This window comes from Brienomyrus brachyistius, chromosome 5 (assembly GCF_023856365.1).
Source record: "Brienomyrus brachyistius isolate T26 chromosome 5, BBRACH_0.4, whole genome shotgun sequence".
In the NCBI taxonomy this organism is placed as follows: domain Eukaryota; kingdom Metazoa; phylum Chordata; class Actinopteri; order Osteoglossiformes; family Mormyridae; genus Brienomyrus; species Brienomyrus brachyistius.
Genome location: NC_064537.1, coordinates 6,098,646 through 6,111,363, shown reverse-complemented (window position 1 = coordinate 6,111,363; position 12,718 = coordinate 6,098,646). Strand labels below are relative to the sequence as shown.

At 47.4% G+C, this 12,718-nt stretch overlaps 1 protein-coding gene and 1 gene segment (V, D, J or C); both read right to left on the bottom strand.

The window, feature by feature from the left end:
- LOC125741978 (probable non-functional immunoglobulin heavy variable 3-38-3) overlaps positions 1–12,718 on the bottom strand; it is a 31,106-nt gene that overhangs the window by 15,822 nt on the left and 2,566 nt on the right.
- On the bottom strand, positions 587–1,488 carry LOC125741971 (uncharacterized). Its single transcript, XM_049013562.1, has one exon. The coding sequence runs from the start codon at positions 1,472–1,474 to the stop codon at positions 599–601; it is 876 nt and encodes a 291-aa protein (XP_048869519.1). The 5' UTR covers positions 1,475–1,488; the 3' UTR covers positions 587–598.

Below are 12,718 nucleotides of genomic sequence, written 5' to 3'. Positions count from 1 at the left end.
AGCGGAAATGATACTTATCTACTCATGCACAGTCCAGTTCGCGTTTCCGGTCTAAACTGGGTCGTGACGTGTGCAAACGAAGGCATAACAGTGAGGCATGTGTAAGCTGTCAGTAAAGTAAAACCTGCCCGTAAATTAAAGATTGTATTAACTGTGATTCATTTGCTCTTTATTTAACGTTTAATAAGAAACCCAACAGGAATGGAATATGACACTCTTATAAGGTCATGGCCACCTCCCCAAAGACAGTCGGCCACAAATTACTTAGAAGTAAGTCAGTTACTACTGAAGTACAAATCATGGACAAATATAGTCACTGCTTTAGATAAATGATGCATCATGATATTTTATGATGAACAGATGAGCATATATTGTGCATTTCACCTTCAGTAATTCCTTCAGTAGCTCACAAAGGGTTACAGAACAAACACAGTAACAAATATAGTAACAGCTTGAGATGCCTCACGATATATTAATGATGCAAACATCAGATCAGTATTTCACTTGTCTTATTCATTAACGATGAACAAACATGAGATCCTTGTGTAACTGAGATGTATATTGTGGTTAATTAATACATCATCCATCCATCCATCCATCATCTCCCGCTTGATCCGGGGTCGGGTCGCGGGGGCAGCAGCCTCAGCAGGGAGACCCAGACTTCCCTCTCCCCGGCCACTTCGTCTAGCTCCTCTGGGGGGACCCCGAGGCGTTCCCAGGCCAGCCGAGAGACATAGTCTCTCCAGCGTGTCCTGGGTCTTCCCCGGGGCCTCCTCCCAGTGGGACATGCCCGGAATACCTCCCCAGGGAGGCGTCCCGGAGGCATCCTGATCAGATGCACGAGCCACCTCATCTGGCTCCTCTCGATGCGGAGGAGCAGCGGCTCTACTCTGAGTCCCTCCCGAATGACTGAGCTCCTCACCCTATCTCTAAGGGAGAGCCCAGCCACCCTGCGGAGGAAACTCATTTCGGCCGCTTGTACCCGCGATCTCGTTCTTTCGGTCACTACCCAAAGCTCATGACCATAGGTGAGGGTAGGAACGTAGATCGACTGGTAAATCGAGAGCTTCGCCTTTTGGCTCAGCTCTCTCTTCACCATGACAGACCGATGCAGCGCCCGCATGACTGCCGACGCCGCACCGATCCGCCTGTCGATCTCCCGCTCCATCGTTCCCCCACTCGTGAACAAGATCCCGAGATACTTAAACTCCTCCACTTGGGGGAGGACCCCATCCCCAACCCGGAGAGAGCACTCTACCCTTTTCCGGCTGAGAACCATGGTCTCGGATTTGGAGGTGCTGATTCTCATCCCAGCCGCTTCGCACTCGGCTGCGAACTGCTCCAGCGAGAGCTGAAGGTCATGGCTCGATGAGGCCAACAGAACCACATCATCTGCAAAAAGCAGAGACCTAATCCTGAGGTCACCGAACCGGACGCCCTCAACGCCCTGGCTGCGCCTAGAAATTCTGTCCATAAAAACTATGAACAGAATCGGTGACAAAGGGCAGCCCTGACGGAGTCCAACCCTCACCGGGAACGAGTCCGACTTATTGCCGCCCATGCGGACCAAACTCTGGCACCGGTCATACAGGGACCGAACCGCCCTTAAAAGGGAGCCCGGTACCCCATACTCCCGGAGCACTCCCCACAGGACCCCACGAGGGACACGGTCGAATGCCTTTTCCAAGTCCACAAAACACATGTAGACTGGTCGGGCAAACTCCCATGAACCCTCCAGAACCCTGCTGAGAGTATAGAGCTGGTCCACTGTTCCACGGCCAGGGCGAAAACCACACTGCTCCTCCTGAATCCGAGGTTCGACAATCCGGCGGACCCTCCTTTCCAGGACCCCCGAATAGACCTTACCAGGGAGGCTGAGGAGTGTGATCCCCCTGTAGTTGGAGCACACCCTCCGGTCCCCCTTCTTAAAGAGGGGGACCACCACCCCGGTCTGCCAGTCCAGAGGTACTGCCCCCGATGTCCACGCGATGCTGCAGATGCGTGTCAACCAGGACAGCCCCGCAGCATCCAGAGCCTTGAGGAACTCTGGGCGAATCTCGTCCACCCCCGGGGCCCGGCCACCGAGGAGCTTTTTGACCACCTCAGCGACCTCCACCCCCGAGATAGGTGAGTCCACCCCCAAGTCCCCACACTCTGCTTCCATATTGGAAGGCGTGTCGGTGGGATTGAGGAGGTCTTCGAAGTACTCCCTCCACCGACCCAAAACGTCCCGAGCTGAGGTCAGCAGCGCACCATCCCCACCATAAATAGTGTTGATGCTGCACCGCTTTCCCGCCCGGAGCCGCCGGATGGTGGACCAGAATCTCCTCGAAGCCGTCCGGAAGTCGTTCTCCATGGCCTCACCAAACTCCTCCCACACCCGAGTTTTTGCCTCAGCGACCGCCAAAGCCGCATTCCGCTTGGCCTGCCGGTAGCCGTCAGCTGCGTCTGGAGTCCCACAGGCCAGAAAGGCCCGATAAGACTCCTTCTTCAGCTTGACGGCATCCCTTACCACCGGTGTCCACCAGCGGGTTCGGGGATTACCGCCGCGACAGGCACCGACCACCTTGCGGCCGCAGCTCCGGTCAGCCGCCTCCACAATGGAGGCACGGAACATGGCCCATTCGGACTCAATGTCCCCCGCCTCCCCCGGGATATGGGAGAAGTTCTGCTGGAGGTAGGAGTTGAAACTCTCCCTGACAGGGGATTCCGCCAGACGTTCCCAGCAGACCCTCACTATACGCTTGGGCCTGCCAGGCCTGGCCGGCTTCCTCCCCCACCAGCGGAGCCAACCCACCACCAGGTAGTGATCGGTTGACAGCTCCGCCCCTCTCTTCACCCGAGTGTCCAAAACATGCGGCCGCAAGTCCGACGACACGACTACAAAGTCGATCATCGAACTGCGGCCTAGGGTGTCCTGGTGCCAATTAATACATCAGTAATAGCATAATACTATATTATTTGTGCCCCCTCAAATAAAGTGTTACCAAAAACTATAATTAGTTAGAACTGCTACTGTGTATTTTGAAAGTGTCATATTTTCAGAATAATATCAAACCCAATCCCAGGTGTTCTCTTCCAGAATTTTTTATTCATCTCACCAATTTGCGTGTTTCACCATTAGGTATTGTGGCAGCATTCTCTAAAATGAAGATGGAACAGGAGAGAGTCAGAAATAAGGGTGATGGAAAGATCCATGAGGATGACGAAAGAGGAGTAGAAGTGACGACTCACATCTTTTATTCAACGAAGAGCAGGCCTGCAGATTTAAGCATGGTGAGAGCCACGTTTGCACGCCAAGGTCATCTGCGATTCTTAGTGATGTCAGACTTCTTTGCAGAAGTAGTGAAAAGAAATCCTTCACAAGTAATTGGAGCCTCTGATTGGTTGGCCAAGCTGCAGTCGGGAGGGGTTGGTTTCCACGTTATGATGGGATGTAAAAAGGAAACTTGGCAGGCATAGGGCTCGCTGACACTCCAACTCTGGCTCGCCATGCCAAGATCACATCCGCCACCAGCTTCACCAGGGGATTAAAGCCCAGCTTGTGAGCCCTTCCTGATCCACTGGAGCTCAGTCTGCCATCCCTGGAGGAACTTTCCTTGAGAACGTTTGCCCCCATCCTGGCTATTTCAGCTCAGAAAGTGACCCAGCTGTCCGCATCATTATGGCACATTCATTGTAAGCTGATGGCTGTTTCCAAGGGGAACTTAAAAGCACAGGTCTAACAGGAATAGCAGAATACGGCTGCCATGAAACGCAGGCTTCGGTTTGCATCAAATGATCCAAATTTGCTATCTGCAGGCATTGGAACCTATATACATCACACTGCAAGGACATTTTAAAAATCAGGTCCAAAATGACCTCATTCTATACCACACTTGGCTTTCAATAAAGAAAATTCACCTGGTCCACCTTAGGAGTGAAGGAGCAGAGCGAGTGAAGTTTGTTTTCACACTCTGAAGCATTACGCTTCATTAATATGTAGTGTAGCGCGGACTGTAATCACTGCAGGAAATTACAGCACAGAAAAAGTTTGCTGGGGACACAGTAATGAAGGCAAACCATGACTGGGTGACACACACACAAGCGAACATCATTCCTGCTACCACGAATCAGTAACAAAAGTGATAAGCATGGCCGTCTGACTCGGAAGGCAGGACACTGGGGCTGAATGGCTGTTTGCTGCCAGTACTGGCGCTGAATGTCATCCTCTGGGTATTTTTGTAAAATGCTGGAAAATTTGATTGCAAATCCCTAAATATGCCCTATAAAATCCTGATGTTTGTATCTTTTCATTGTAATATTCCTATCTCACCTCCATTAAACGTACCCAAACACTGATACCCAACCCCATACCCTCCTTGCTGTGACCCATCACCTGGCAGCTGGTTCTTTGGTTAAACTGGCCTTCCTACATTACAGAAACCTACAGCAGCAATATTCTAGGTGTAATATGATAGTAAACAAAAGAAAACCTGGAACAACTGGCAATGTTCCCCTTTTATCCATTACGTAACAGTCACTGGGCTGCATAGAAGGATTCAGTGACCCATGTTTGCTGCCTTTTCAACTGAATATCAGAACATCTTCCCGCAATTCGTCAACTTCTCGACTTCATAGTCTTTCGAAATTGTCGTACAATTCCAAGAAATGTGTAAAGCTTCTGAAAAACCCTATTGCCTACCTGAGTGTGTAATGACCCTCTGTCCCCTTTCCTTGATGGAATGGTACTCTCCCCGTAAGTCAATAGGAGCCGTCTAAAGCCAGCATACTGTTATTGCTCAAGGCCACATCATATGCTCCAAAACCGAATAACCTAAGGAGATAATCCTGCCTGCAGAAGGATGTGATCTTAGCCACAGCTCATTAGACGAGGAGAACCCCATTAAGATTCGGTGCCCTGTTCCAATGTGTGCTGTAAAGACCTTATTCTGAAAGCCATATCACCGTGGATAGGTAACTATAGGAATGCACTTTCCTTATGCTACTAGTAGCCTAGAAATAATATCTAATATCTATCAGAATTTGATGAACTTGTCTTCAAAGTTGAGTCATCAGTCCTAACTATGTTTGTTAACACATCAATGATGTGTTAATGATGTGGTCTGAAATGGACTCGACCGCATGGCCTCCACAGTCACGTAAATAAGCAGAAAATCAGCCACCACTATTCCAGCACCCTCAAAATATTCCCACTTTGGTTAACAAAACATCGAAATGCCCTGAGAGAAATGCTGGTGTCAGAGGTTAGGTAGGGATGGAGACAGAGCGTGGAGTCGGTGTACAGCAGAGATAAAATGCGGGTTAAATGTTCTTTCCACACGGCTTCGAAAAGCTAAAAATCTATCACCTGCCATTTTTACATTGCCTTTGTTTCCAGCTTCGGTTGACTCATTTACCATAATACCACCAGTTTGTCTACTTTCAGCTTTACTGAGAGTTATTTTAATGATGTTTTTCCGAACCTTGGTAATAAGCCAAACATTTGCCGGGGAGCAAGCTTATTACATTTTAGGACATGGTGTCCTGAACATTTCTGTTAACCGAATAGAGTGAGTTACAGGACAGCCTTTAAACAGCCACCGTTATTCACGCTCAGCGGCCGTCCTGCTGGGAAGCCGAGCAGCTTCCTGTCTTCTGGCCCCAGTATGCTAATGAAAGATGCTCTTTTTCTATTTGAAAAAGCTCATAATCACACCTTTAAGAGCACTAATAACAAAAATATCCATCTGTCTGCCCGTCCGTATTCACCAGTCCCTACCCACTACAGTTACAGGGAGACGGCTCCTTTGGCTGTGGGCCAGTAACTTGCAGAAGAGCTTGTAGTCCATTTATGGATTCCCAGCACCATCCACACAAGCACAGCTGTGCTGTCACTGCCTGCCAGTGACGACTCAGAACAAGCCCCAGGGACCTCCGCCGCTATCTGTCAATCAGCCGTCAGCTCCAGCGAGAATGTCCACACCTTGTGCCTCCTTTGAAAGGCAAACTGAGCCAGGCTTTCTGACCAATCAGGGTCTCCCTGGGGCACCCACCACCAGCAGGTATGCAGGCTGTCAGTGTTGTTTTCCCAATGTTCTGTAGTCGTCGAGTCTATAGGCTGCACCATCGGATGCAAACGGAGAGCAGCTGAACAAGACGACGGCTCTACACTCAACACATACTTCCGACTACCAGAGAAACATCCTGTTTCAAAGGTGTCCAGACCTTCGGAGTGCTGAAAATGAATGGAGATTTTGTGATGAACGCTCAGAAAATCAGTGATGCGTTGCATCCTGAATAACTTCAGATTTAAATGATGATTTTTGTCTCAAACAATAGCAGATGAAGGGACATGGGGTGTGGCTGAGCCCTAAAACAAGTCTGACAAAAGGATTTTGCGGGGTGATTTAGAGCCAGGCTCCTGTGATTAAATCTGGGAGAAGGACCTGTCATGGCCATGAAACAAATGTCACTGTGTTACAGAAACAAATTTGCTGGCTTCTGAAACATGCTGTGCAGCAACAGGAGCAAACATGGTAGCTCAGATCCCTTCAGAGCCGCATCCGAAAGGCTCAAGACCGTTTCATTTACATTTTTATTTAAACCAGATACAGCAAAGCTAGAACGGTACACTGACTGCAGAAATGCGGACACACCACAATTTTTCACAAACAGAGCCGGGGTACTGTACTGTGGTTACTTTGGTTACTTTGAAAGAGGTGCTGTACTGGGATTTGGCCAGTTTGAATGAGGAGCTACACTGGGGTTTGACCAGTTTGAAGGGGGAGCTACACTGGGGTTTGACCAGTGTGAAGGGGGAGCGAAACTGGGGTTTGTCCAGTTTGAAGGAGGAGCGACACTGGGGTTTGGCCAGTTTGAAGGAGGAGCGACACTGGGGTTTGTCCAGTTTGAAGGAGGAGCGACACTGGGGTTTGTCCAGTTTGAAGGAGGAGCGACACTGGGGTTTGGCCAGTTTGAAGGAGGAGCGACACTGGGGTTTGACCAGTTTGAAGGAGGAGCTACATTGAGGTTTGACCAGTTTGAAGGAGGAGCTACACTGGGGTTTGGTCAGTTTGAAGGAGGAGCTACACTGGGGTTTGGTCAGTTTAAAGGAGGTGTAGGACTAGGATTTGAAGGGTACAGCCTGGAGTTCGTTCTGACTAAAAATCTCATGAAGAAGCTCAGCTAGATTTGTCTTGTGCAGTTGAGGGCTTCTGCAACTTCTTCTCTTTGTCACCTAACCTCCATAAATAAGTAAATTCATGGAGCCCAGGATTGTTGTTGGCTGTGCTTGTGTGCTTTGTAATAGGTAATCTATAGAACTGAATCGATATCCAAATGGATGAACCCTAAAACAGACCAGCAGCCCACCCAGGGAGTCTCTCTGCACTTCCAGAAGTAACTAAGCATATCAGAGAGTGAATCATAAAGAATTTGCATTCTTTACTGATACTATAAAAGACATGGCACATTTGTTTTAGGAATTTTTGCAGCTGCAACAGTTGACAATTGCTTTTAAAATCTGTTTTTAAAATAGGATTCTGTAACACAGTCTTGGATGAAAATAAAAAGTCTGAGCAAATTGCCACATGGATTGTTCAGTGTGCACAGACAGCAGCCATGTGAGAAGCAAGCGTCTGGAGGAGAGCGCCCAGCTTCCGGAAAAAGCCGTCCCGGTGAGATGCCAATTCTGCTGCGGCTGCTCCTATCCCACCCTCACTCCTGTGCTCCTAAATCTGAGTCTTTAGGTTTTCATCTTTCCTGACTAGTCCAGTGGGAGGGGCTTTACGTTCTGACATCAGCCGAAACCACATGGCCATGATGTAGCGTATTAGCTGCATCATTATTATGAATCATTAACAGTGCAGCCATTATGAGAAATTTGCAGACCTCATTTGACCAATCACATGCTTTTGGGGACGAAGGTGCATTACAGGGAGTTAATTCAGCTCAAATTGGGGGTGACAGGAACCCCACTCCACCCATTACTATTATAAGGATTCAACCTTGGTGCGGTATCACGACGTAAACTGCCCAGCATCTTTTCAAGTCAAAATGTGTCAGTACAACATTTTCCATGTGACGCAGAAGTCTACGTGACACAAAGTTTGTGAGGGACCGCAGAGAAATGTCAGCGTGACCTAATCACTCATCGAAACAGTAGCGTTAAAATGCCCATATCAAACGAACTGGGGCGACGCGAAATGAAATATCACTGCAGCTTCGCTTCATTGTTTCACACTGTCCCGTTAGGAGCAGATGTCGTGTGCAGCCTGCAGTTGTACTGTATTCAGTGTGTAGCGTCTTTTCTGGATGTAGCTTAATAATAAGTTTGCTTCTTTTACAAACGAAAAAGACAGATGCTCTTATCATTCACATGACGACGAGCAGGCCAGGGAATATAAAATCCCTCCCCCCACTCTAACCCCAGGGTCATCTTCTGCTGATGATCATCCTGGATTGCCTCAGCATGCTTGAAGCCCCTGTAGGATCACACATGCACATATCACAAAGCTTAAATTCCAGGTGGCCTGAGACAAGGCCTACCCTGGTACGAGAGGCACACGTTGGCCAAGGCCTCAAAGGGGGTTCGTGACCCCACACACAGACACACTTAAACACACACAGATACCAAGGGAGGCCAGCACTCCAACTTTTATTGCTCAAAGTTTTAACGACCTACAGACAGCAGAGTGGACCTCAAGGACAGGGGTCCCTCGACTTGGCACACAACCCCCTCCCCAGACATCCTGCCTTACATATCACTCACCCAACACCCTAAAGAAAGTTTCTTTTAAGTCTGGCTGTTGTATATCTGTATACTTATTTACTCATGACTACTAGTCTCAATATACAGATAGGTTATGTTTGTAATGTGTCCTAACTTTCACAGATTCTTTTTCCTTGACTGACAAACCTTCGTCCCCCTTTTCTTTTCCACATTCCTCAGCAGCCCTTATCTGATCTTTGTATTCTACCATACCTAAAGGTAAGATGTGCTGTTGGAATGTGAATATATCATATAATGTCTGTATAAAGGGTAACCTCTGATTGAGGTGCAACCTAGACCACCTGGAACAGGTACTGGTGTGAGTAATATAACATAATGACATAATATAAGTAATCATTAATTAATCATTACAGATGGTATTCGGTGTGAACCGCTAGGCTGGTACGGCATGTTTGGTATCAAACCGATGGAAAATCACTTCAGTTTACAAATCTGGTCAGTGGTTACCACGAAAGTGAATATATCAAAAGTTACACCAGCCTAACGAAAATCATCAATACAAGGGAAATCAGTCTGGTCATGAATCTCAAAAGGACTGATAGAGACCCCCTTCTGAAAGCCCGCCAAATGGATGGTCAGCCATTGGTCCAGGAGTGGAATTCCTGGTCACTCCTATTCACGAACTTTACACTATAAAACCTGGCACCTCCGAACAAAGCCAGGAGAGGAGAAACAGAAGGGAGGAGAAAACAAAAGACCATCAGCCCAAAGAGAGGCAGAGAACATCAGCCCAAGAGAAGAGAAGCCAACAAGAAGCCCTCCTGAAGCCTGCCAGTGAAGGCCCAGCTGGACAGAGAACTGCAACCAAGCCCAAGATTCACCAGGAGAGAGAATCAGAGGGGCTCCACTCCAACAACCGCTGCAAACACCGCGCCTCCCTGAGTGCCATCACCCATCAGCCACTGCAAGCAACTGCCAAGACCCCCCCCCCCCTTTCCTGCAGCCAAATAAACCAACTTCCTTTCATTTCTAACAAGCTAAACTGTCCTATTCACCTGCTATATTACTTTAGGGTTGTGTTTCCACAAACTGCTTGCTTTGCAGAACAGTTTTTCCCTTTTTAGGTTACTCGTTTTAAATCTGGGCATTGCATTTTCATGATTACATTGTTTGTGTCTATTCCGTTATTTCATGTTTATTGTTTGTTAGGTGTAATGTCTGTCTTATGTCAGTTGTAGGAATAAATGCATGTCTTTTACACAACTTCAGCCTCCGTCATTCAGTGCTCAACAATAGTACCTGCCTCTGTGCGATCTGGCTACTACGCTCTGAAACCTCAAACTCGCCTGAAATATCGCGAGACTCTCTCTCATCGGCCGTGAGGGGAGCTTCGCTACCGAGCATTTACATTACCTGCTGACGCAGCTCGCTGGACCAGCCTTCTAACACAGGTTATTGAGCGATACTGGTTATTAATGAATCCCATTTAAGTCTCACATTAACAGATTCACGGGGATTCACAATTGAGTTTGGAGGAGCCGATCATTCGGCATAACAATTGGTTAATAATCAGCATTAAATAATAATTAAGTTAATTAATTTCAAAACATATTGGTGGAGATATTAAAATTTACCTGAACTAATAATTCCTACATTTATTGGTGAAGAATGCGGGCACAAGCTTTAAACTTATTGTGAGCACACAATTTTAACTTTTTATGATCGAACGTACAGTTGAATAAGCGCTACTGTTAACTGGTTGCAAAAGTTGAGGATCAATCGCACTCTGTGCAATCTGAAGGCATTTAAGCGGGATCATACGGGCTTATTATAGTTATTTTATTTCTGTTATTAGTAGTTATATTATTTTGTTTTATTTTTGGTTATTTTATTTTAGTTTATTTCGTTTTAAACTGCAGTAAACCTTAACCCTATATCTGACGAGATTCTCAGACATAGCGCGTTGTTTCTAGGATCGACTCGGACGAGTTTCTCCGTTTCTATATATCCTGGCAGAGATCTCTCTATTAGCGAACAAGAATTCTTGTTACGATGTTCTAACCTGAATTCTGTTGCGCTTGGACTCCCTGAGATAAGACCGATAGCTCAGCTACCTATCAGGATCTTACTCATATGTGTGTGCCTGCTTTAGACATAGTAAGTTTAACACCACATTGCGCTGTGAGCCAAGTGTGTGTGTCATTTAGAAATTGGGAGTCTCCTGTGCTTGCGACCCGCCGTGGTTTAAGCACCATTTGCGACGAGATACAGTGCACTCACCATTTAGATCCGTCGCCGTAACGCGAGCGCTGTCTCGCTTCAGTAATTGTTTTAATGGGTTAAACTGCACAAGGCGCAGAAGAAGGCCGCAAGCGGCATGCGCATGCAGTAAAAGTCACTCATCTAGCGTCGGCAACCGCCTAGCTATGTCTTTGGTTACGCGTGCAGTCAGCGAACGCCACTCTAACCACTTAGAGGTAAGAGCCCTGAAGGCCTACCTGACGCCATTTGTTTTGTTACCCCTTAGGCTCACTTGCCTGGGACCCCCCCCCCCCCACAGAAGGAGCAACGCCCCATTGAGCCTCTAGTGGTCAGGCGTAGAACTACCACTCTTTCGAAATCGCGCCTCTAGTGGTCAGACGTAGAACTACCACTCCATTTCGAAATCGCGCCTCTAGTGGTCAGCCGGAGAACTACCACTCTTTCGAAATCGCGCCTCGATTGGTCAGACGTAGAACTACCACTCCATTTCGAAATCGCGCCTCTAGTGGTCAGACATAGAACTACCACTTCATTACGAAATCGCGCTTCTAGTGGTCAGGCATAGAACTACCACTCCATTTCGAAATTGCACTTCTAGTGGCAAGCCAGAGCAGCTCCACTCCATTGAAATTGCACCTCTAGTGGTCAGCCATAGTAGGTTAATAACATCTGAGTTGGGTCTCTGGTGGTCAACTGCGGTAATACCAACACGCATAATTGGACACACAGGTTCTTGCCGGAAAGCATTAATCAACTTCACGAACTAAATCAATTTGATTACAACACATTAACATCTAATTTGGTTATTGCTGCATAACTAATTGATGTTTACAATTGAATAAGAAACACAATTCATTTGGTTTGATTTATGTTTTACCTTTTTGATTTAATTTAGGTTTTATTTCATTTCATGCTTTCATTCATTCCCTCTCCCCCAACAAGGTGACTTGCATAGAAGTTCAATCACTATTAACAACAATCAACCAGTTACATACACAATCACATCAGGGAGTCGTTCTGGACCTAATCGGTTGAGCTCTTCCTGTGCTAGGTGCTTACCATTCGCTCTCTGTTGGTTGAGCTTGTCTGTGACTCTGCTGTCACTGCTTGCGATCGTACAGTTTGTCAGAACCGAAGGGGAGTTCTCAGCAATTGGACGCCCAAAAGTGTGCCAGCCCGGCTGCACCCACTGACTCATTAAGGGCAAGGCTGACAGGTACCTCAGGCGGTCATTACAACTTTTGAGCAGGACCTCGTCTAGGGTGAGTTCTGAGAACGGCCCTAGCTTGGACACTCACTAGGGTGGGTGATACCTAAAGGCGATTTTGCCAACCTTGGTCGAGTCAGGCCTCAGGTAGTGCAGCCGATAAGCTGAGCCCCACCTGGGTTGTCTCAGTTGTGCGTACAGAACACCCCCTTCCAAGTTGACATTGCTGGGGATCGGGGGAGTGAGAGCTGGACTCAGGCCTGCTTGGCTGGGATTGAGCTTGTGGGACGTGCCCTGTTCAGGAGGGACACTGTGTTCAAACCTCTCCACCTGCATCATCAGCTTAACACCGCAACACCTCATATAGGGACAAGTAAAGCAGAACCTGCTAGTGGTCTCCCTTCTGGTCAAAGCGGAGTTGTTCAACAGAGCCCTCACCAAACATATTTTAAAATGTATGCAAATTTGACAGATACTAAATAATAAGATAAATTATCCGATAAAATGGGAGCAGAATGGCAACCCACCTCGTCATC